At 43.7% G+C, this 25504-nt stretch overlaps 1 protein-coding gene across 1 annotated transcript in view; it reads right to left on the bottom strand.

The window, feature by feature from the left end:
* Mlh3 (mutL homolog 3) overlaps window positions 1-25504 on the bottom strand; it is a 35024-nt gene continuing 9520 nt past the window's right edge. The window contains 9 exon segments of the mRNA XM_021634152.2: window positions 1-1039; window positions 1042-1114; window positions 2793-2944; window positions 5360-5438; window positions 5527-5550; window positions 10208-10367; window positions 12154-12265; window positions 15471-15542; window positions 23515-23587. Coding sequence (XP_021489827.1) covers window positions 993-1039; window positions 1042-1114; window positions 2793-2944; window positions 5360-5438; window positions 5527-5550; window positions 10208-10367; window positions 12154-12265; window positions 15471-15542; window positions 23515-23587 — 792 coding nt within the window. The 3' untranslated portion in view covers window positions 1-992.

The following is a 25504-nucleotide window of genomic DNA, read 5'->3' on the forward strand; positions in this document are numbered from 1 at the left end:
TATTTTTTAATGTTTTACTGATTCAGGATATGAACATTCACTTCTGGTTTTAAAAAGCAGTAAGACAATCAAAAAACCAGGGTAAGGTGGCAAATTTTCTCATGAGGAAGTAGTAGCACATGCCTTTAATCCCAGCCCTTGGGAAGCAGAGGCAGGTGGATCTCGGGGTTGAGGCCAGCCTGCTCTACAGAGCAAGTTCCAGGACAGCCAGGGCTACACAGAGAATTAAAAAAAAAAAAAAAAAAAAATCAAGTTCTCTCTATTCTAACTTTATGCTTCTCTTTGCCAATAGTTTCTTATTTATTTTGAGACAGGGTCACTACAGCCTAGGCTAGCGGTGACCTGCCACCCATCTTGCCTCAGCCTCACATGTACTGGGGTTTCAGGTATAAGTCACCACACCCAGCTATAAATAATTTTTAATCCCCAAAATAACTAAAGTCTTGCTGGAAGACATCAGGCAACATTTTTATAGAGAGCAAAGAAACACCATCAATCTGTAACATAAAATGTAAAGAAGCAGGAGTGAAGCGAAGAAGACAAATATAAAGTAGAACTGAATGGTAGAGGAGAAGGCTGGGCCCGGGGACCTTGAGGACAGCAGATCAGCCCTTCCGGTTTAGCATCCTCTCACATAAAGTAAATTGAGAGGCTGGGGAAATACTGCTCAAAAACAGCAGCCACACCCTCAAATTAACCAACCTACCAATTACAAAATCATACATTTTATCACTAAATCAGTTTACAAACGATAAGCCTTATATGGCAAACTCCTGTGTCCATGGGTGCAAAGGAATGAACTGTCCTTAGGCTTGAGTGCATCTGCCTGCTCAACTAGAAGGACCATCCGCTCCGGGAGACTGACGTGCCAGACCCGCTCAGGGCCGGCCGGCCGACCCGCCTGCTCACAGCCGTACCACCCCAGGTTGCTCATGCTGTCTGTCGGAGGCACACCAGTCCTCTTGGCTCCTTAGAGATCGGCAGTTTTCTTCTCATGGTGACTCACAAGGGGGCATGGACTGCTGCAGGTTCTGCTTCTATCACAGCCTTCTGCTTTTCCAAAGAGATGCCACGCACGGGCCATTTTTCGAAGTTTAGCGAGATTGGGTTTAACCTATGAAAAGAAAGAGAATAACTATACTTAACACTTTTTCAAAGTACTTCGAAGTATGACTCTCCAAATGTGTTTAGATTTCTCCTCAGACCTGAACTGTAAGTCTAGATTTTTATCTCCTCAGTAATGGGGACTTTTATAGACATGGGTTGTTGTGGAGGGGCAGTGGAGCTGCTTTGCCTGCATGTGTGTCTGTGTAACATGTATGTGCACGCCTTGTGCCTGCAGAATCCTGGCAGAAGAGGTTAAGTCTCCTGAAACTGGAGTTGCTGACATGTGAGCATCCATGTGGATGCTGGGAATCAAACCTGGATCCCCTGGAAGGGCAGCCAGTGCTTTTAACCTGTAAGCCATCTTTCTAATCCTTTAAAAGAAAAGTTTTAGTGGAGTAAAATCAACTGGATAAATCAGGGAACATGAAACGTCAATGCAAGCAAAGACTTTACAGCAAGAAACAGAAGCAAAAGAAAGGCTTCTGGAAAGCAGCAACACAGAATCACTCCTGCTCCATTTAAGATCATTACAGGATGCTGCAGAGATGGCTCGGAGGTTAAGAATATGGACTGCTCTTCCAGAGCCCCTAGGCTGAATTCCCAGCACCCATATGGTGGTTCACAATCACCTGTAAAACTCCAGTTTTAGTGGACCTAACACTCTCTTCTGGCTTCCACGGGCACCACGCACACACAAGGTGCCCAAACATACATGCAGGCAGAACAGCCATATGCATGAAAGAAAATCAGATTTTAACAAGCATAGGCAGTGTCCCCTGCATCTACCGCATTGCCCACAGCAGCGTTCACATGCTGCTCCCATCACAGACTGGAGTACCAGCATGGCAGAGATCTGCAAGGTCTAGCTCCATGCCTGATGATGAAACACGGAGATCCTCTGAGAGGGCTGGCTCAGCCTCCCTGCACACACTTGTAAGATACTGGACGCTTCAGCTCTGTTCTGACAACTGTGAGTTTGAAGCATTTCTACCTCCAGGAATAATCAAACTTGGAGCTGGGAGGCAACTGATGTTCAAGATAGATGTACATATGTTAAGCTTACAAACCAGGAGGCCATGACAGAGACAATGTGACACTTTAGTCTAAGCTCCATTTCAAATAAGAACTGAAAGACCAAGTGTATGGTCTTAAATAAAACTTCCAGTGCATGCTTTTCAAAACTCTCCTTTTATGGGGAGGATAAAGATGAATTGCAATTAGAGAGCAGAACCTGGAAAAGAAAAAAGATAAACTTTTACTCCTTCCTGGTTCTATAGGTTGATGCTGGTTGGGTTTCAGTAAGCTTACATAAGCTAGAATCCCCGGGGAAAAGAGGAAACCTCATTTGAGAAAATGCTTCCACCAGGCTGGCCTGTAGGCAAGTCTGGGGAGCATTTATTTGCCTGACTAAGAATTGGTGTGGGAGGTTCCAGCCCCTTGTGAGTGGTGCCCCTCCTGGTCAGGTGGTCCTGGGTACTATTAGAAAGCAGGCTCATTCTGCCACACAGAGCAGGCAGCACTCCTCCTGGGTCTCTGCTTCAGTTCCTGCTTCCAGGTTCCAATCCTGCTTGAGTTCCTACAGTATAATTGTGATGTATAAGCCAAATAAACCCTTCCCTCCCCCAGGTGTGTTTTGGTTGATCACAGCAACAGGAAGCAAACTAGACCAGGGTCATTACTGTAACCTGTTTTTCCTGCTCCAAGTGGTCCAGGTCAGCTAAGGGCAGCATTGAAGGTCTCCCATGAGCACACTGGAATGGCAGCTGGCACAAGGACAGAGCTTCGATAAGGCGATAGCTCTCCTCGAGGCTCAGGCAATCATTAAACTTAATGGCCCCTAAATGGAAGAGACACCAGAAGGTTATAGTGTGCACGGTGAAAACTCGTGCTAACCATGGGTCAGGGCTGAGTACCTGGCCAGAGTAACATATTTCTTAGACTCCTTTAGCCTGGCCTTCATACTGCCTGAACCTGGCACCTGAGGTCACGGAGTAAACCAAGGCTTCAGGACTGCCCTCTTGTCTCGGAGTTTGTCCCCATGCTCTCTCAGGGAGGCATTCTTAACCTCTTAGAATCTTGTTTTGGGGATTTTTTCTCAAAGGGCAGTATTTTTGCTTACTTAGGAGTGTGTGAAGTTTCAGTTTTCTTCTGTCTATTAGGTTCAAAAGCAAACTATTTTCTTATAGTGTCTATTAAATTTCCCCTTTTTCTTGATCTCCATAAAGTCTTCCTAATTTAAATCTTCACACATTAGAACATATTTTAAGACCAATTCAGTATCTAATTCAATGAATATTAATGTATGTATGCTTTGCGTTAGGTGCCTTTTCTGACAGTGAATGAACAGATGTCTCCACCCTCATGGTGCTCTAACAGGTAAGATAATGTAAAACACGTCAGTACAATGTAATTTAACTTATCAGTGCTATAGAAGAGGCTAAGCATCTACAACACATGGCCAACCAGTTTAGAATGCCAAGGAATGCTCTCTTGGTAAAATACTTCAGCTGAGACACTGGGTTAAGAAGACACAATCTGCTGGGTGCTGGTGGTGGTGGTGGTGCATGCCTCTAATTCTAGCACTTGGGAGGCAGAGGCAGGTTGATCTCTCTGAGTTTGAGGCAAGCCAGGTCTACAGAGTGAGTCCCAGGACAGCCAAGGCTACACAGAGAAACCCTGATTTGTAAAACCAAAAATGAAGAAATGAAAGAGGAGGAGGAAGAAAAGGAGGAAGAAACATAATTTACTGTAGTATTGGAGAAAGAGCAGAAAGGTATTTCAGGCTCAGGAAGGGCCAGTGCAAGGGTGTCAAACACAGGAGGGTCAAGTCCAAAGGAGAGGCTGGAAATGTACAGAGCGCGATGGAGTGTGACATGGGCTCAAATTCAAACAGCAGGAAGGGCCAAAGCACAGAGTCCCTTGTAGACTATGGCCTTTGCCAGGTATGAAAGAAGATGTCTGTGATCCTAGCACTTTGGAGGCAGAGGCGGGAGGAGAGTTTAAGAATATTTTCAGCTATTAAGTTAAGGGACCAACTTGGGCTATAAGAAACTTTATCTCAAACAAATTTAAAAAATACATAAAATAATTCTATAGCAAAAGTATTAGTAAATGGCAATATGTCTTTCAGATAAAGGATGACATGCCTGGGCTAGAGAAAGAGCTCTTTCAGAGGTTCTGAGTTCAAGTCTCAGCAACCACACGGTGGCTCACAACAATCTATACTGTGATCTGATGACCTCTTCTGGCATACAGGTGTACATGCAGATAGTGCACTCATACATAAAATAAATAAATCTTAAAAAAAAAAATGACATGCTAAAGAGTGGCCTGGCTGGGTATAGTGGCACACATCTGTAACTCCAGCAATTCAGAGGCTGAAAAGGGAGGATTGCTATGTTAGGGATCGGCTTATTCTATCTAAGTAGCCTGGGGTACAAACCAAGACCATGCCTGAAAACAAATCCAAACAATTAACAAGGATTCCTGTGGGTGCTAAGAGAACGATTACTTGAGCAGGAGCCAGAAGGGATGTGAGGACTAGGTAGAGGGGTCGTCACTTCTGGCAAGAAGAGAGGCAGTGGAGACATCCAGTTAGACTCTGAAGACACCGAAGATGCAGCAGGTGGGAAAACAGGGTAGAGGGGCAAAGGACACTGGATTTGCAGGGGCAGAGTAAGCTGGGAGAGGCCGAGGTGAGAAGGCTGAAAGGAGGACTAAAACGGGGGAGTCAGTGGGTCAGATAACAATTGCAGGAGGTTCTGAAGCCATCACTTCCCTAATCGGAGTCCCGCAATGCCATGTCCTTCACTCATCACATCCCCACCCAAGACCCCTCACTAGACCCGTTTTCCCTGCCAGCTCCAACGTTCTCTGTGGAACCTTCTAAGCGTCTGGTCTTTATTTCCAGCCTAATTTCTTGGTACTCTTGGCTGCTCCTCATGAGAGGAATTTACTCCTGGCCTTTGTGGCTCTGCCAAGGCTGCTTCTGCATGCCGTGAGGAGCCCCAGGCTTACTCAGGGCCTGACTCTGAGAACCTCCTGTAGGGCCCATTCTGCTTTGTTAGGCAGTCTGCACCTGAGTTCCATTACTGTTCTACTTTCAAAAGTAATTCTTAAGGTAGATTCAGTTTCTTGACCTAATTATACTCTGTAAAAGGTGAGCAGAAAAGGACATCTTGCCTCCTACACAATCACTCCCATTGCCAGTGCTATACACATCCAGGAATCTAGCTGATGTGCAGGCTCTTACCATGACAAGCCTGGGAGGCCAATACCTTCTGGACAGTCAGCGGCAATGTCCCTTGGATGCCTCCTGTGGTCTGGAGCAGCTACATTATTAATAAAAGGGAAACGAGATAATGAAGCCTTTGTGTGTGACACTTCAGTATGACATCCCCAAATAAGAGAAAAGCTTACCTCCACTTGTTCTCGAATAAATTCCTATAAAGCCAAAAGGAAAATAGGCATGAATCTACTGTTCTGTTGTACTTGCCCTTTTAGCATTTAAAAACATCCTCAGTGACACAGGAAATAACCCCAACAATTAAGAAATGTGATGACATGAAATCAAAAAGCAAATGCGCAGCAAAAGAAACTATCAACAGAGGGAACAGAGAGCCTACAGGTGAGGAAAATCTTTGCCACTAATACAAGAGGTTAACATTTAGAATAAATTAAGAGCAACAAATTAAACACTTACACACACAGACAAAACTGCCAATCAATAGTTGGGCTAATGAACTGAACAGACAATTCTCAAAAGAAATATAAATGGTCAATAAATATTTTTAAGTGTTCAGTGTTCCTAGCCATCAGACAATGAAAATTAAACCTTCTTTGAGATTCCATCTCACTCTAGTCAGAATTACAATAATTGAAAAACAAAAGTAAATTAAATACAAAAAGCCAGATGGTAGTAGTACATGCCTTTAATCCCAGCAATTGGGAGGCAGAGGTAAATCTCCAAGTTTAAGACCAGCCTGGTCTACAGAGAGAGTTCCAGGACATCCAGGACTACACAAAGAAACTTTGCCTCTGGAAAGCCAAAACCAAAACCAAAAAACCAAAACCAATAAACACCCAATAAAACAAAACAAAAACAAAAAACAAAACAAAGGAAGAAAGAGAACAAATGACAAGTCCTAGCAAGGATGTGCTGTAGAAGGAACTCTCATCGGTTGTTGATGGGAATGTGAACTACAGCAGCCGCTACAAAAATCCTTGTGAAGTCTTCTCAAAAAGCTCAAATACAACTACCGCATAAGCCAGCTGTCCCACTGGTGGGCATGTGCCCAAAGGACTCCATACCCTCCCATGGAGGTGCTGCTCATCCATGTCCACTGCTGTTCTTTCACATGGAAGAGAGTGGAACCAGACGAGATAGCCAGTAACAGATGAACAGACAATCAGAAGGAGGAAACATACCAAGCGAGGTAACCTAGGCTCACAAAGACAAGCGGTCTATGTCATCTCTCATGTGCAGATCTCAGGTTCCATTTGTTAATGATGTGTATCTAGGTGGGCAGAGGCTACAAACCAGCAAAAAGCTCCTGAGACAGAGCAGCTTTGAGGGGAAGGGGACAAAGGACAACAGAATACAGGAAATATTAAAGTAAAAAGGATACAGCGGGGAGAAGGGAGAGCAGGTAGATGGGAAGGAGGTCAGGGGGCAATCAACCTAAAGAAAGTATGAAAATGCCAGAGAAAAATGTTACTTTGTAAGCTCATTTTTAAGATTTAGTTTTATTTTAATGTTATGCGTATAGGTGTTTGCCTCCATGCTTGTCAAATTAAAAGGCTTATTTTCCAAAACACGTCTCAGAAGCTTCTCCTCCCTTGTGCATTTTTGGCCTTATAGAGACTTTTTTCCCCTTCAATACACTCTTGCTATGAAGCCCAACCTGGTCTTGAACTTGTCATCTTCCTGCCCAAATCTGTCTACACTCCTTTATTTACAAAATAAATTAAAACCTAGGGCCAGTGGGATGGCTCACCAGGTAAAGGCACCCCAGGATTCCTAGGGTGGAAGGAAAGATTTGTTGCCTGATACCCACACACCCACAGTAAAATTTTAAAATTAATTAATCTTGAGACATGGTTTCTCTGAGTAGCTCTGGCTCTCCTGGAACTCACTCTATAGACCAAGCTAGGCTCAAACTCAAATCTGCCTGCCTCTGTCTCCCCAGTGCTGGGATTAAAGGCGTGTACCACTGGCTAGAATGAAAAATTTTAATTAAAGCTGATACTACTTAATATTGTCAATTTGTTTAGCTTCTGGAGGCAAAAAACAAAACAAAACGAAACAACAACAACAACAAAACAGTTTCAAGGCATGGTACATTTAATAATTTTTTTAAACAAAATACAGGATTTATTACTTCTGGTAATAGCTATAAATCAGCTTCATAAGATTACAGAAGGATAATTCTTTTTGAAACTTCAAAATGAAATCAAACATTCTCCTCTTCTCCATATGCTCTAGTCTGAAAAGCTTTATAAATGCACATAATTACCAAGGTGCAAGACACTACACTGTAAACACTTAAAACCTGACCCAGTGCAAATCCAGCCTAACTCCTCTCTGCTGTATGGGTGAGTGGGCTGCACATCACAGTTGTAAGCCTGCAAAAAGCAAGAAGGGTCTCATTTTCAGCTCATTTCTTATTTCAGTTAGTGTAGATGGTTTAATAATGTTAAAAAGGCCCAGTCATGCCAAGCATGGTGGTGCAGGCCTTTGATCCCAGCAGGTGGCCAGGGCTGTTACACAGAGAACCCTGTCTGAGGAAAAGAAGGAGAATGTATCAATGACTGTTGATTGCTAGGATTCATGAAGTTACCTGTCTCAACACTGAATTGCTCCAACTTCTTCCAAAATCAACGGATCTGCCTACCAGCCGAACTTAACGTAATCAAATTTCCTGAAACCGTAAGCTTTGAAGTAAGCTCTTTAAGAGCTGTTTTTGAAGTCACTTCAGGAGTTTTTATTATAATTTTCTGGTTAAAACTTTAGGTATTGAATTACAGTAAGATTCTCACAGATCCTATCTTTTGGATTCAACACAATTCGAATCCAAATCCAGAGCAGAAGTCTGTGAAGAAATGAGCTCTGTGGGCAGCAGAGAGCTCTGCGGAAAGTGAAGCCGAGGCTTCTCACCAACTGCCAACTTGGAAGGGGGAGGCAAAGGTACCATAAAGGCTGGCCTGGCACCCTCCGCGGCAAACGCCCTCAAGTCCTTCTGTCTTAGGACAGAATGTCCTGCAGTCTCTGTCCTGCGCACGCAAACCCAAACTGCTGCCCTGCAGCCACTACCCAGCCACCCAGCTCCTCCTGACAGCCGGAGGCTTTGGTCTCTTTTTCTTCAGTGTTGTGGAAGGGCAAGGGCTTTGTACATGGTAGGCAAGCACTCGACCTACCATGGACCTGCATCCGCAGCCTTGAAGGTTTTGTTTGAGACAGACAGCCAGAGAGACAGAGAGACAGAGAGACAGAGAGGACTGCCCTGCGCAACCCATAATTGGCTAGTTGGCCTAGAATTATGTAGGTCAGGCTAGCTTCAAGCTTGTAATCCCCTTTCCTCAGCTTCCTGAGTGCCAGAATTATAGATGTATGACACCAGGTTGGCCAGAGTTGAGAGTTATTAGGCGTCAGTCCTGTCATCCCAGTGGGAAGACTCAGAAGACCAACCAAGCTTTCGGTAACTCCGAGTGCTCAGGCTTTCCTTGCGGCCACTGTGACTATTTCCTCTTGCTCGCAGCTTCACTTAGTTTAGACGACGTTACCTTCCTAGAGTCTCCCTCCCTCAGTATTGTCGCTCATCTTCTGGCTACTTTTCAGTGTCACTTCCTTGGCCTTCCACTCATCCTCAGCGGTGTGTTCTACAAGCTCTGCCTTCTGCTCTTCCCCTCTCACGCTTATTTTCCTTGTCAGTCTCACTGGCTCCTGGTCCTTCTTCACCTTCCAGTAGTACCCAAGTGTGCATGCCATTACTGCCAACAGATAGGTACAGTCTAGATTTCTTTTCTAGGCAGCAAGAGCTGTAGTCTGCCAGGCCCCTGGCCATCCCTACCTGAAGGTACCATCTGTGCTGAGGTCGCAATCACCACCCCAGCAGGCAGGCCGCTCTTTACTGCTACCTCTTCAGCAGCATCACCGTCCTGTCTTCAAGCTGCAACTCTTGGGATCACTGTCATGTATCTTCCTCCTTTATTGTTTTGTGCTGTTTCTGCATCAGATCTTCTGGAGTCTGCCTCGCATCCAGCTGTCAAATCTGTCGCTCCTCTCCATTCCCACTACTTCTTAGTCAATCTTCAACCAGTACACTAGCCTTAACTGCGCACCTGCTTCCAGCCTTTCCCAGACTTGCACGTCTACCCTAGCTTAGCCACTGTCTATCTTCTAATTTTTGTGTTTTATTTTATTTCATTGTTTTTATGTGCATGTCTATGTGTACATTCATGCATGCACATACAATGCCATGGTGTGTACTTGGAGGTCAGCGGATAACCTGAGGGAGTCAGTTTTCTCATTCTACCATCTAGGTTCTGAGGATTGAACTCAGGTCAGACGGGGCCACGGCACCTTTACCTGCTGAGCCATCTAGCTGCCTCTGACTGCTTTGCCTAAATGTATGTATGTGCATCACATGTGTGCCTGGTGGCTGTGAAGGACAGAAAAGGGCACTAGAGGCCCTGGAATTGGAGTTACTGATAGTTGTGGGCCAACACTTCGGTGCTGGGAACAGAACCCAGGTCTCTGCAAGAGCAGCAAGTGCTCTTCACTTCTAAGCCATCCCTCCAGCCCCCGCCCCCAAGCCTCACTGTGAAACCCTAGTTAGCCTTCCCCTGCTTCCTCACTCCTCAGCCTCCTGTGCCAGGTGCCACCTGAGTAGCTTTGGGGCACACTTTCCAAACACACCTCAACTCTCCACACTCCACTCTATTGTACCTAACTCTCCTTCCTCCTTACTGTGAGCTGAGTCCTCTCTAAAGTTCCTAGCGCCTGGCACACTGAACATAACACAAACGTGTGCTGACTAAAGCCAAACACTGAAGTTAGTGGCACTCAGCCATTTCCCGAACACTGGAAGACGTCTCTCACCTCCACAATGCTCTTCGTCACAGTAGATCTTCCTCTCCGAAGTTCATTGGCTTCTCTTTCTACAAAGCAGAGCGGCACTTTTCCCACAAGGATCAAAGCATCACTGGCGTCTGGAAAGAGCAACTCAAGGCCCAGATCTTCTAAGTGTTTGTGGTAAGACCTAAGGAGACAGCCCCAGATGTAAAATCAAGACTTCACTCACTTCAGTGCTTCTCCAAACACTCAATAGCTTTCAAAAACTCCCATGACCTTTGGAAGTCATATTGTTTTCCTTATGTTTATATGTGTTTAGGGTTTTATTATCAAATTTCCTTTTCAATTACAGTAATTCTCACTCACAGTTACACTTTCTAAGAATTCAGTTACTTGTGGTTGACTGTGATCCAAAAAAATAAATGGAAAATGCCAGAAGTAACCTTTTTTCTTTCTTTCTTTTGGGGAATGAACTGGGACCCTGCACATGTTAAACATATGGTCTGCCACTGAGCTACATCCCCAGCCATAAACTTTAAACTGCATGCTGCTGAGAAGTATGATAACATGTCAAGCTGTCCCACCGAAGCACCCTTTGTCCAGGTCACCCACACCGTACATGCTACACACCTGCTGATCCCTTCATCTTCAGACTACCCAGGATGACAGCTTTAAAGAAAGCATTTATCTATTATATTTATATCTGATGTGTATGATTAGCCTGCATGTGTGTGTGCCACGTGCTTGCATGGCACCTGTGGAGTCCAGAAGAGGGCACTGGATCCTCTGCAACGAGTTACTGTCGGCTGTGAGACTCCATGTGGTTGCTAGAGCCCACACCTGGGTCCTCTGCAAAAGCAGCAAGGGCTCTTAAGCATCTCGCCATCCCTCCAGCCCAGTACTGCAGTTTTTATGCTCAAGCAATCCTTACTTTAGTTCATAATGTCCCCAAAACACATTAGCAATGCAAAGGAGGCACAAAATATGAAAGACCGACCATGGCGCAATGTGGAGACGCTATAGGTAGGACATGCGGTTAGCTGTGCTACAAGGGGATCGTCTACAGGGAACACAAGGGTTTTACAGGGATCAGTACTGCTGTTTGCAGGTATCTACTGGGGTTTTAGAACAAATCCATCACATACAAGGAAGGACTACTGTATACTACCTTTTTTTCCTTTTGTTCTTCTATTGCAGGGACCAATTTGCTTCTAAATCTTATTCTCAAGTTTCATTCTTCACTAAGGAACTAACTTTCTGCCTGCATTTAAAGGAGTCTGGCTCAAAGAAAAGGTCTGAAAATGTTTTGAATTACTGTTAAAAGAGGAGGTAATTAACAGCCCCAAGAACTGAGGAGTCCTGCTTGGGGATGTGTTAGTGGCAGTAAGTAAGTAAATTATGCTCTAGGGAAAAAAGCTGTATTGGCAGCGGTGGATACCAAACCTGAAATGAACTGACAGTCTTTTCATTTTCAAAAATTTACGCTGCCCAGAAGTAGGGGAGTGTCTTATCCTGTGACTTGCTCCAGGACTGGCCCCACCCTGGCATCCCAGTGTTTTGCTTCTTGCTAATAAGATTATGGTAATGAAGAGTCTAGAATGAACCAAGACAAGAAGAATGGAAGCAATTACTACCCTGACTTTGCTTTCAGAAACACTGCAGCATAAACACTTGGCTCTTCCAAGAATGAGAAGTGTATTCTAAACCAACTGCTGGAAAAAATTACCCGGGAAATTCTATCCTATACTCAGGATCTATGCTACAACAGGAAGAATGGCTTTTGGGGTCAGAAGACAGGCTTGGAGCCTGCTCCCCTGCTAACTGTTAAGTCCTTGGGTAAGCCATGCAACACTCCTGTCTCGGTTTCCTTCTCTAAAAAGAAAGAAAGAAAAAAAAAGGAATGGATGCAGAAACCTCACAAAGCTTTGTAAAGCTTTGTATGGCCTGCACCATGTCTTCACAACGTTACTGACCGTAAGAGTCTCCTCTGTTCCTCTGACACTGTGATTGCTAGTGGAGGAATTATTGTGGAAGACAGTAATTTCTTCCGACCAGAGCTTTGTGGCGCTTGCTTCTCATAGGAGTCTATTGGAAGAAAGAACAATGAGACAAGAATAAGAAGGGAGGGCTTTTGGGTTCAGTTAAAAGGATGCTTGCTGAGGCACAGCCATGCTAAGAGTTCTCTAGAACTAAGTAGTGTGCTCAGTGTTTGTTTCTACAGTTTGGATTCTGGCAGTAAGCTAAGGGGTAGCCAGCCACTTGACTCATTTTAGCAGTTTTCCAAAACAAGAAATAGAAGACTTACCTCTTACATCCAGATCAACAAGGCAGTGCTCCTATCGTTAATATGTGTGGTACTGATACAGATATGTATATAATGTGGCATAATGTCTATATAATCTATATAATGCTGTAAGTCAAGAGGATTTCTTGGCTCCTTCAGAAAGGTTTCTCAGTCTTTGAAAAGAATTAGCCAGTATTATTTTCAAATGGTGTAGCCCCTATGTAGCAAATAAGTCTGGGTATGAATTTTTTAAAAATATAATTTAATTTTAAAAAGTTATGTATATGGGTATTTTGCCTGCATGTATGTCTGTGTACCATGTGTGTTCCTGGTACCCACAGTAGCCAGGAGAGAGCATCAGAACCCATGGAACTGGAGTTACACAGAGTTGTGAGCTATCATTTTGGTGCTGGGAATTAAACCTGGATCTTCTGCAAGAGCAGCAAGTGCTTTTAACTTCTGAGCCATCCCTCCAGCCTGATACTATTTATTATTATTATTATTTTATTACTTTGTGTGCCACGGCCCACATCTGGAGATCACAGGACAGCTTTTGAGGATCAGTTCTCTCTGTCCATCTTTATGTGGATGAGGATGATGGGGATTGAATTCAGGCTGTCAGCTTGCTCTGCAAGTGTTTGCCAGCTAAGCCTTCTCACTGACCTGTAAGTTTGTTTGTAATGAACCCAAATTTTTACTTGTTCATTTCTTGCATTTCAAACTATTTTTGATGACCTCGTTAGCCTGAGATTCTTTGCCAATCCTTAACTGCTGCACATCACGACCAACCACTTCAATAACTGTTATGATCTTGGAAAAGCCATGGAAAGACCAAGCTTCTTGATCTTCCTTTCTTCCTCTGATACTTTTTATGCAAAATCTCACAGTTTTGTACAGCCAGTTCGTTTCTTGCAGTCATCAGCCTTCTGACCATTGAGAGCTCAGTGTAGAAGGCCTCCATTTAATGTGCTCTTTGTGAAGATAGGTTTGTACCAAATTACCATGAAATCAGGACACTTGAGCAACAAATATCAGCTTAATATTTAGTGAACTGAAATGGTGATTGATTTGTTAGCGGCTCAGCGAGACTTAGCAACTATCCTCTGGATACTGTGAAACTGCTGACCAGCACCACAACCTACACATTTCTCAAACCACTGTATGTCACCCAGCAAAGGAGTAACAATTTAAGCTCACAATTTAAGCCCTAACTCAAAGTTAGTCGTTTTTCTCCCGCTGTATTTTACTGTATCTTTCCAAACTCCTGGGCCTTCATTTTAGAAGACAAAAGAAAATGGTGGTGACATTATTGCTATTCCAGTTCATAAAAATCTCCCTGGATTATCACCTAATTCTTGACATTAAGGCTGTCCATTATCTTATCATAGGAATCAAGATTTTCCTGGTAATTTAAATAAGGGTGTAGTGGCACATACTTTGGAGCATTTAAGGCCTGCCTGAACCACAGAGAAACTGTCATTTATTTATTGGTTTGTTTGTTTGTTTTTCAAGACAAGGTTTCTCTGTGTAGCCTTGGCTGTTCCTGGACTCACTTTGTAGACCAGGCTGGCCTTGAACTCAAAGAGATCCGCCTGCCTCTGCGTTCCTGAGTGCTGGGATTACAGGCGTATGTCCACCATGGCCAGCTATTTATTGGTATTTATCACTTGGTGAAGACAAATGCCTCACAATGACAGAGATTTTTTTTTAAAATCAAAAAGCCAGTCACTTTGAAAAGATACATTTAAACAGTATTGATAGTAGCTGCCCCTGAGAAAAGAAATACGATGGAATGAGGAGAGCACAGGACGAAAGAATGCTCTGTTATATTTTCTTTTGTACTTTTTAGAATTACATCAAGTTGATCATACTACCTGTCCCCAAATAAATGATATTTTAAAATAAAAGCATTATTTGAGACCTGTGAATTGTGGGGAAGGCTGTGAGAGTGCACAACAGTGACAGCACAGCAGTAAGAGCAGAGCAGTGAGAGCAGAGCAGTGAGAGAGGAGAGCAGTGAGAGAGCACAGCAGTGAGAGAGGAGAGCAGTGAGAGAGCAGAGCAGTGAGAGAGCAGAGCAGTGAGAGAGCACAGCAGTGAGAGAGCACAGCAGTGAGAGCAGAGCAGTGAGAGAGGAGAGCAGTGAGAGAGGAGAGCAGTGAGAGAGGAGAGCAGTGAGAGAGCAGAGCAGTGAGAGAGCAGAGCAGTGAGAGAGGAGAGCAGTGAGAGAGCAGAGCAGTGAGAGAGCAGAGCAGTGAGAGAGCACAGCAGTGAGAGAGCACAGCAGTGAGAGAGCACAGCAGTGAGAGAGCACAGCAGTGAGAGAGCAGAGCATTGAGAGAGCACAGCAGTGAGAGAGCACAGCAGTGAGAGAGCACAGCAGTGAGAGAGCACAGCAGTGAGAGAGCACGGCAGTGAGAGAGCACAGCAGTGAGAGAGCACAGCAGTGAGAGCACGGCAGTGAGAGCACAGCAGTGAGAGAGGAGAGCAGTGAGAGAGGAGAGCAGTGAGAGAGCACAGCAGTGAGAGAGCACAGCAGTGAGAGAGCACAGCAGTGAGAGAGCACAGCAGTGAGAGAGGAGAGCAGTGAGAGAGCACAGCAGTGAGAGAGGAGAGCAGTGAGAGAGCACAGCAGTGAGAGCACAGCAGTGAGAGCACAGCAGTGAGAGAGGAGAGAAGTGAGAGCACAGCAGTGACAGAGCAGAGCAGTGACAGAGCAGAGCAGTGAAGAGCACAGCAGCGAGAGCTTACATTTGTGCTGAGTATCAGTGTAAACTAGCTCAGTCCTCTTGTAGGTCTGGGTGGAAAGTAAATATATAGGAAATACTCCTTTGACCAAGTCCATCAGAGCCACATGTTTGAAATAGTAAAGCAAACTACTGCAACCTTCTGCTGGTTTTCAGACTGGGTAAAATGCATCCTTCCTCACAGTCATGTGAGAACTCTTGGAGGCATGTTACCTGTGCTGGAGTCGTAAGCCTCCTCTAGCTGTAGGTAGGTGCTTACCAGTAATGAGCTGTTCCAAACGAATGCGCTCATGGGCAGCGTGCTGGTCCACCAAGACTAGCAGGTTTCCACCTACAAAACCATCCAGGATTATTGAAGTTTCCATCTCAAGATGAAAAGAATCATAATTTATTTAATCCATTTAATGATATACACATAAGATATACAATTGTACTTTTTTGGTTTTGTTTTGAGACTGGGTCTTGTTATAGACTCCCAACAGGCCTGGAACTTCCTGTGTGGGCCAGACTGGTCTTGAGCTCACAGAGATCCACTTGCCTGTGCCTCCAAAGTGTTGGGATTAAAAGTGTGTGCTATCACATCCAACTCAACTATACTCTATATTAAAGACAACAACAACTGAATTTATCAATAATTACCAAATTCCTCCCTGGTGAAAAACTCTTTGAGTCACCAATATTTAATTTTAGAAAAGAAGGTTAAATTTTTAAATATTCAATACAGACTTGGCTTTATTAATTCAACTTTACTACAAGGAAGAATCATTAGATAATGCACTGTATACTTTATAATCAGTGGATTTTGATTTGCAAGCTGCTCTGAAACTCAAGAAGAATGTACTTGTTCACTTTAGATCAGAGGCCTGGACATTTTTTCCACAAAGAGGCAGAAAGGAAATATTTTATGCTTTCTAGGCCACATGAAGCTGTCATGACTACTCAACTATTTATTTTGAGCCATAGCAGCCACAGACAATCTGTGCCACTATAGCCATGTTCCGATAAAACTTTATTTATGGACACTGAAGTAACTGCATAGAATGTGGCTGTGTCAAGAAGTCTTCTTTGTTTTTTCCTAACCATGTAAGGATGTAAAACCATTACTTCCCTGGCTGCAGAGAAACAGACCCTCACTGTGTCTACTCGTAGGCTACAATTGTCGCTGTTTTCGCCTGGGGCTTCCCAAGCTTTCCCTGGGTGCATCTGTCACCTGGGAACATACTCAATGCGGGGCAAGAGGTCAACAATGGGGCCCAGCCTCTGTAATCCTAACTCCCGGATGATCTTGTTTACTGGCCCCCCTCTAAAAAATGTTATGGGGGCTGGAGAGATGCTTCAGCAGTTAAGAACACTTGTTCCAGAGGACCTGGGTTTGATTTTCAGCATGTACATGGAATTCACAACTGTTTGTAACTCCAGTTCCAGCAAATTCAAGGCCACATGATATCCACATGTACTGTTCACATGTGACACACATGCATACATGCAGGGGAAACTCTAATACAAACAAACATTTTTAAGTAAAATAAAATAAAATTTTTAATTAAAAATATTTTGAATTATGCGTATTTGTGTGTCTATATGCTGGTGCATGGGCACATGTATGCACATGAGTGCAGGTGTCCAAGAAGCCACTGGTGTTGGATTCCCTTTGAGGTAGAGCCACAGGTAGCTGTGAGCCTCTTGAAGAGGGTATTGGAGACAGAAATCTTGAGGAGGAGTATGCACTGCTAACCCCTGAGTCATCTCTCCACCCCCAACAGGCCTCACTTCTAAGATCAGGGCTTCAGATTTTCAAGCACAAGCAAGGAGGCAAAGGGTTTGGAAGTCAAACCTACAGGGAAATCTCACAGGTAGGACAATTCTACATGACATTATTATACCCTTTAAAAGCTGCATTTGTATTATTTTTTGGCCAACAGATTAAAGTTTATTGTTGTTAATTATATAGAGATAAAAGGTCTTCTCTTGAATTTTCCCCTATTTCTATTAAAAGATGAAACATTATTCTATGACACTGTGACAATTTTAGTTGTCACCTGGACACAGTGTAAAATCACAGAAAAAGGTCTCAATCTACACAGAGCAGGCTGGCCTGTGCATATGTATGTAGAGGACTGTCTTGATTACACTGCCTGGAAGTAGGAGGCACCAAGCCTGGGTGGATAACGCCGCTGAGCAGATGGGCATGCCTGTGCTCCTTTCTCTTCTCTAGACTGTGAGTGTGCTGTGACTAGCTTCAAATTCATGCCTGACTTCTTCCCAGGGATAAGGGGTGCACTTGTTGTATACTTTATAAAGATTGTCTCTGTATTATTCAAATGCTGATTTCCCTATGGCCTGTCATTTTTATGAAGCATTTCCTGCCTCTGTATTTTGTAAGCATTGCTCTCTATCTCTTCTTGATTGGTTAAATAAAGAGCTGAGCAGCCAACAGCTGAGGCAAGCAAGAAGGAAGGACTTCTGGCACAGACAGGAACTCTGGGAAGGAATCTCAAGGGGAAAAGTTGCCCACCAGACACGGAGGAAGCAGCAGGAGCAAACACTAGAGACGAAGATAGACAGGCCTGTGGTGGGACGTGGGCCAGGCCAGAATATTTAGATTAAAGTATCTGAGAATCTGCCTAGCTATAGTGCCACTTGCTTAAAATAAATATAAAAGGTCTCCATGCCATTATTCAGGAGTAGGGGGTCTCAAAGAAAATCCTGTTTTAGTTAATGCCCAACATGAGACACAGAATCCAAGTTTAAGGCCTGAGAGAAGTCTGGAGTACTAGGCGGGAAAAACTAGAATGCTGCTCTGTGAGTGGAACAGTTAAGTCCAACTGGCCACATGGGAAACTGCAGAGAGGCCAAGCGAGGAGGCCAAGTCCCTCTAAGAAAGAGCGGGGAACCAGAGCCTCAGGCAAGCCTCTCTCTGAGAAGCTTTTCAGAGCTGCTGTGCGAAATGCAGTATACACAGTGCGGCCAGACCTGCAGTGGGTTGCCCTGTTCCAGTCCTGTGGTGCTTGTGACCCTTCTGAGCCCTTCTGAGCCTTGCTGCTCAGGAGCCAAGAGGCTGCTGCAGGCCCAGAGTGGGCGGAGGCCAGAAGTGTCTACCTAGCCTAGCAGTGCACATGGGCTCAGGACAGGCAGCGGATCATGGGAGCATACCAGCCTAAAGGGCACCTACTGCTGCATGAGCCAGCACAGGGCCTACAGCCAGAGCTGGGTGGTTGACAGAGTCCCTGAGCTACCAGCAAAGGAGGCAGAATAGGTCCCTGTACTCCCTGTACGGAGGACCATGCCTTCCTGTAGGGTTGGTCAAGGTTGGTCAAGGCAGGCAGCCTGGCTCTTTAAGACTAGTCAGAAAACAGCTAGAGGATGCAGAAGCCAGGCCCAAACAGAAACCCAGAAATCCTGAGCACAGATGAGCCTCTGATAAGAGGGCTCTGATGACATTGTTATGCTTGGAAAATGTGCTTACAAAGCTCAGTGTTCAAGTGGGTTCCCTAGCAAGGGGAACAGGAACTATCTCTGACATGAACTCAGTGGCTGGCTCTTTGATTACCTCCCCCTAATGGGGGAGCAGCCTGACCAGGTTACAAAGGAAGACAATGCAGCCAGTCCCGATGAGACCTGATAGGCTAGGGTCAGATGGAAGGGGAGGAGGACCTCCCTTATCAGTGGCTGGGGGAGGGGCAATGGAGAAGAAGGAGGGAAGGTGGGATTGGGAAGGGATGGGGGGGGCTGCAGCTGGGATACAAAGCGAATAAATTGTAATTAATAAAAAAATTAATATATAAAAACCTGGCCTCAATTACAATGGCTAACATAGTGTACAATGTTTCAATGGGTTTTTGCCTTGAGTTCTGAAGAGGCTGACTCTAGAATTACACATTTATTAGAGGTGATGCGTTGGAGGTTGGTCTAATGTTCATTACTGGCATTCAAGATCTGGTTACTGCCCGCTGGATACACCCATCCTTGTTTGTATAAACCTGCCTAAAATATTATACCTGATTGGTTCATTAAGCAGTCTATATCTGGGTAGAATGCGGTAGGCATGGCAAGGTTCCCAGGCTTTTGAGGTGGAAGAATCATGAGAATCATGGGGCGTATGGAGAGAATCACAGGAATCAGACAGATGGACAAGAAGAGAGGAGGAAGGAGGATGCCACAATGGGTTAGGTAGAGAAGGAACTATGTGGACTGGGAGAAAGGGCTCCAATAACGGTGCGAAAAGGCTCAGATGAAGAATATAAGCAAGTACCACAGGATTGTGGATGGAAGGTTGTTCAGATGAGGATGGTGAAGGAGGATGGCATTGGATGGGGGCTGGGAGATGGCTGGTGAGGATATTGAGACAGTGTAGGTAAAATTTCTGCCTGGCTCAAGGTAAATAAGGCAATTATAAATCTAACAGGTGTCTATCTCTTATTATTTGTGATAGCAGGTTAGATAAAAACACCATGATACTCTTAGTTTTTAATTTACTACAACATATAAAGTTCTAGTCCTTGAAAGCTACTATTATAAACTGTTTAGGATAATTAAGAAATGCATGTTAGTAGTCAGTCAATCACACTTACGGTCTTAGGTTAGTTTATTTAACCACAGAAATAATGTTTATTTAGCCTCTTATTGATGTTTTCAAAGTTAAGCAGATAGTAAATAAGTGGAAACAAAGGATGTGGATTTGGGATTTTTGTTTTTTCTTTCCTTATCCATATTCTAACATAGTATGTTAAATCTTTTTATTATTCTTTGAGAATTGCATACGTTTATACAATGTATTTTGATCACACCCACATACATACCAGAGCTTTTTGTGGGCTGGAGAGAAGGTTCAGTGGGTCAGACATTTGCTGCCAAGCCTGAAGACCCAAATTCAATCCCCAGGACCCACACAGTGGTAGGAGAGAAACAACTCCTTTACAAAACCTTGAACTAAACCTAGAACAGTTGATCTTTCTAGATCTTTAAATCTATGATAAAGTTTAACTTATAAGTTCGGTCCAGAGGCTGAAGAGATGGCTCAGTGGTTAAGAGCACTGTCTGTTCTTCCAAAGATCTGGGTTCAATTCCCAGCACCCACACAGCAGCTCATAACTGTCTATAACGCCAATTTGAAGGGATCTGACACCTTCATTCTAATGTATATAAAATAAAATTAAATATTTTTTTTAAATGTTAGGTACAGCAAGAAACTAACAATAACCAATAATAATGAAGAACAGGGCTGGGGTGTAGCCCAGTGACAGAGTGCTTGTATAGCATTCCTAACACTATAGAAATAAATAATAATACACTTACAACAGTATGGTGGAATAAAACTGCTAACACCATTTCTATTGCACTCGGCGCCATGATTAAGTGTAACAGTTTCTTGGAACATAAGCAGCGTGATGCTGACTGCACAGGCAATTTGGTAGTGTATGCCAGCTGTTGACTAATAGGCAACAAAGGTACACAGCATGAACACACTGGACAAAGGAGTAATTTGTAGCTTGGCGGGCCACAGTGAGACGATAGATTTCATCATACTTCTCAGAGCAGGGTGAAATTTAAAACCTATAAGTTGCTCATTTCTGGAATTTTCCACTTAATATTCTGACCTTGGTTGACTGTGGGTAACTGAAACCAAGGAAAGCAAGACCACAGAAGCAGACAGACAACTGTAATTGCACTCAAAATCTTCATCTAAAATCTCCTCTGACTCTCGGCTGGTCACTCCCTTCCAGGTCTCAGATTTCCCCACAGCAGCAATGGCTCTGCCCCGTCTCTGCCCTCAGACAGCGTGGCTCTCAATGCCAAGTCTGCACTGTCACAGAACGGTAAGGTACCCCCGACCTTCGCAAACAACAGCGGAGGCTCGTCTGCGGTCCTGGGTGCAGTACAACTGCCTATTTTCTGTTTTTCTAGCTATTCCTTCTTCTCTTCTGTTGGCGTGCCTTTCTATTCAACTGCTACATGTTAAAATTATGCCCGATTCAGGGCTTTTCCTCACTCTTCACATTTCTAAGTGATAAAACTTACACCACCAATAACCAACTTTAGGCTGACAATTCAAGTTCTATCACCAGGTCAGGGGGTTAGTCCATCCCTGCACTAGCCAAACGCATTCCTCTTGAACATTTCAAAGAGAATTTAGATTAAACTTGTGATTTTTATCCTCCCAGCCTGCTCCAGCTCTAATCTGGTCCTGTAACACCATCCATTTGGCCATGGAGGTCAAAAAACTAGGAGTTCTTTGATATGCCTCTCCCATAACAATCCACCACCAAACCCTTGACTTTATCTCCTGCTTTCCCAGTACATCCACATTTCTGTTGTTTATTTGAGATGAGGTCACCCATGGTAGCCCAGGCTACATTATCTAGCCTTGCACTAGTGTCAGGCCTCCTGCCTTGGTCTTCTGACTACTGGACTGTTTCACACAACCCCACACTCAGTACTAAAGCCTTCACTTCTTCTTCTACCGTGATCCTAGGTAATCCTTATTTCTTAGATGCTGCAATATCTTCTTAACTGTCTCTGTGGAGTTCGCAGAACTCTACCTGAACTCAGTCCATTCTCCATACTGCAACTAGAACAGTCCTTCTAAACACACGATACAACTAGACAGCATTCCAAAAACAAACAAAAGAATAGGAAACGCCTAATTGTTTCCAGCTAGTGCTGAGACAGACTAAAGCTTGAAGCTACATTTAACACCTGGCTACTACTTCCTTCCCAGCTTCACCTCCAGGCTTACTGCCCTGCTGCCACCTGACAAAGAGGGAATTACAAGTCACTTATTCACTGTCTTACTTGACACGCTCAAACTCCAGGCTCACTTTATGTCTGCTGACCTCCCAGACAAAATCAAAATTTTTAATGTCAGTTTTTACACCATCTTCTATTTCTCTGTTAAGACCTACTGTTAAAATTTTATGTGTTTTTGTGATTATCTGCTTTTTCTGACTATTTTTTTCCTATTATTGTGCCCTTAGGGTCTGGTTCAGTCCCTAGCAAACACAATGCATTCAAACAGTATTTGTTGAATGATTTAATTTACGTCAGAACTGATTCTGTTTAAAAAAAAAAAAATCATGTGTCTGGGTGTTTTGCCTGACTATATGCATGCCTGGTGCTCAGGGAGGCCAGGAAAGAGTGTCAGATCCCCTAGGACTTGAGTTACAGACAGCTGTAAGCCACCATATGGAGGCTGGAATCCTATCCAGGTCCTCTGGGAGAAAAGCTAGTGCTCTTCACAGCTAAGCCATCTCTCCAGACTCCTGCTTCTGTGTAAGCACTCTTGATAAACCTAGCAGAACACATTTTATACATTTATATAAACTTATTACTGTAGATGAAAACGCTGTGAAAGGAGCTGGGGATGGCTCAATGGATAAAACACTTGATAAGGACTTGAGTCAGAGTCTTAGAGGTGGAGACATGAAGATCTCTGGGGGCTCATGGGCCAGTCTTTGCCTAACTGGTGGCAAATTAGAAATCCTTTCTCAAAGGAGATGGATGGCACCCCTGAACATGACAGCCCAGGATATTCTTTGATCTCCTATGTGTAGGCGAGCACCTGTGCATACATACATACACGACATTAAAGGGTAGGTTGAGAGCTCCGTGATAAATACTTGCTATGCAAGCGTGAAGATGTAAACGTGGATCCTAGTGTCCACATAAAAACCTGAATGTGGTGGTCCACACCTTAACTGCAACAATGGTGAGAGGCAGATGAGGCAGGGTATTGCTGGCAGCCAGTCCAGCACACACAGCGCAAGCAGCAGGCCCCAGGTTTACAACAAACCTTGTCTTAAAAACGACGGAAAGTGATGGAGGAAGGAACCTGAAGTTACCGCTGGCCCCACACTCCCCCCGCCCCTGCAAACATTAAAAAATGGACAATGTAAGATAGTTTAAAGGAGAAGATGAAATTCTCCCTTTGCCCACCTTCATTTTCACTTCCAAGGTGACTACTATTAATAGTTTAACCAGGTGTGGTGTGGCATAGGCCTGGGTCATCCCAGCAGTCAAGTGGAGGCATTGGGATCATAAGGAGTGTGAGGCAACCCTGGGCTATCTCAAAAGACCAAAAGCTAAATGTGTATCTTATTCATATGGGTGTGTGTCAGTGTGCTTAAAATTTATGTCTTTAAACCTTGTTTCAGATTTTTCTTAAGGCTAGTTTCTCCTTATCTGTTTAAATCACTGAAATTACAATTTCAAGTTGATGTATCCCACAAGAGTATCCCACAGGAACTCTAAAAGGCGATTACCACACCACCAGACAGCTATTTAATGAAGCAAAACTCCATGCTCACCTGCTTTGCCATTTTCTTCCATTCTTGTGCTCATTAAACAGGCAATAAACTTGTTATCCACTTGCTGGAGAACCTGCCATTCATTGAGATAAATAATGTGACACTCACCAAAGCTTAGCAAAGGCTATCTGCATCAAGGAAAAAGACATGCTGCCATGCGAACACCCACAGCCCAGACCCCATGGAGGAGACAGCTAGACGGCTCCATTGGTGATGGTGTACACCACCAAGCCTGAATGCCTGCTCTATGGCACACGTGAGCTTGCTGAGAAAGATAAAAGGATGGGCGAGTAGGCGGGTGGAGGACATGGAGTCTTTCTGTGATGATTCCAGCAGAGACACTCTGTCACAGTATGACCAGAGACTACTAACCAACAGAATCAAAACAATGCAGTTATCTTTTTAACTTTTTAACAGTGTCTCCACCTTGAGACACTGTCTCAAGGTGGAGGCTGCTTGGCTTGGGACTCTCTAGGTAGACCAGGCTGGCCTCCATCTAACAGAAATCCTACTGTCTGTGCCTCCAGGTGCTGGGATCAAAGGTGTGCACCATCATGCATGGTCTAAAATACAAATCCTCAGCTGTGAAAAGCAAGAAAGCCATTCTGGAAGAGCTAGTCTATAGCAGCAGCAGAAGCCCCCAGCAGCTTTAGACTGTGGGGCTCCTCTCTATCCATGTGAAGTTTCTTTCTGGATAACTTCTCTCTTGCTCTCATCCCAGGTCACCATCTGTGTAGGAGTTCACCTAGCACTGCTTAATATTCTAGTTTATTTTAAAATCCGAAGGCAAGGAGACTACAACAGTCAAAACAGTATAGAGAACACAGCAGAAAAGGACAAAAGACAGGGGTCCCTTTTGTTAATGAACTTCCCAGTCTATGGCTTCCTTAGCTTCAGCCTCATACAGAGTGTCACTTAAAAGTGGGTATTTTTGCACATTTAAGGACAATGTTAATTTATAATTTTTTATATTGCTATTAAATATAAAATCCAAATATAATTCTTTGCAGAAATGTTAACAGTCCTGATATTATTCATCCCCTGCAAACATGCTTGTACTAGTAAAGGCATTCTTCTTTGCTATTAAAATTAATCTACATTTTTTTTTTCTGATGATAAAAATTCAAGGTTCCCGCTGGGCAGTGGTGGTGTTAGAGACCAGCCTGGTCTACAGAACGACCCTACAGACCCTGTCTTGAAAAATAAAAGAAAAAGAATAATGATAATGTGAAAATAAAAATAAATAATAACAATTTAAGGTTCCAGTCAGATTAAAAGCAAAGAAACCCACGTCTGACGGCTAGTCTTGGTTGACAACTTGACTGTACCTGGAATTAACTAAAACCCAAGAGGCTGGTACACCTGTGAAGGATTTTTTTTTTCTTAATTAAACCATTTGAACTCGGAACACCCACTTTTTAGTTCAGATCTTTTGAGGTGAGAAGGTTCACCTTTAATCTGGGCCACACCTTCTGCTGGCAGTCTATATAAAGGACACAGGAGGCTTGCTTTCTTTGCTTGCTTGCCCTCACTTTTGCTGGCAAGTCCATTCCTTCACTGGCATTACAGCCTACTTCTTCAGGATTCTGCCATAAACTAACAACCAGCTGAGACATCTAGCCTTGTAGACTGAACAACTACTATATTCTTGAATCTTTCATTGGGAAACATTCATTGTTAGACCAGCTGGACCACAACTTGAAAGCTATTCTAGTAAATCCCTTTAAAATAATACATGTTTTATATATATGTACATATATACGTATATATATATTTCATATGTATGTATGTTTCATATATATATATACACACATACATATATATATATATTTCATATACATATTCATTCCATCAGTTCTGTTCCTCTAGAGAAGCCTGACTAATACAACATGCCTTTACTAATACAATCTCATTAAAAAAAAAAAAAAATTAGTGAGCCGGGCGTGATAGCACAGATCTTTAATCCCAGCACTTGGGAAGCAAAGGCAGG

This window comes from Meriones unguiculatus, chromosome 7 (assembly GCF_030254825.1).
Source record: "Meriones unguiculatus strain TT.TT164.6M chromosome 7, Bangor_MerUng_6.1, whole genome shotgun sequence".
NCBI lineage: Eukaryota > Metazoa > Chordata > Mammalia > Rodentia > Muridae > Meriones > Meriones unguiculatus.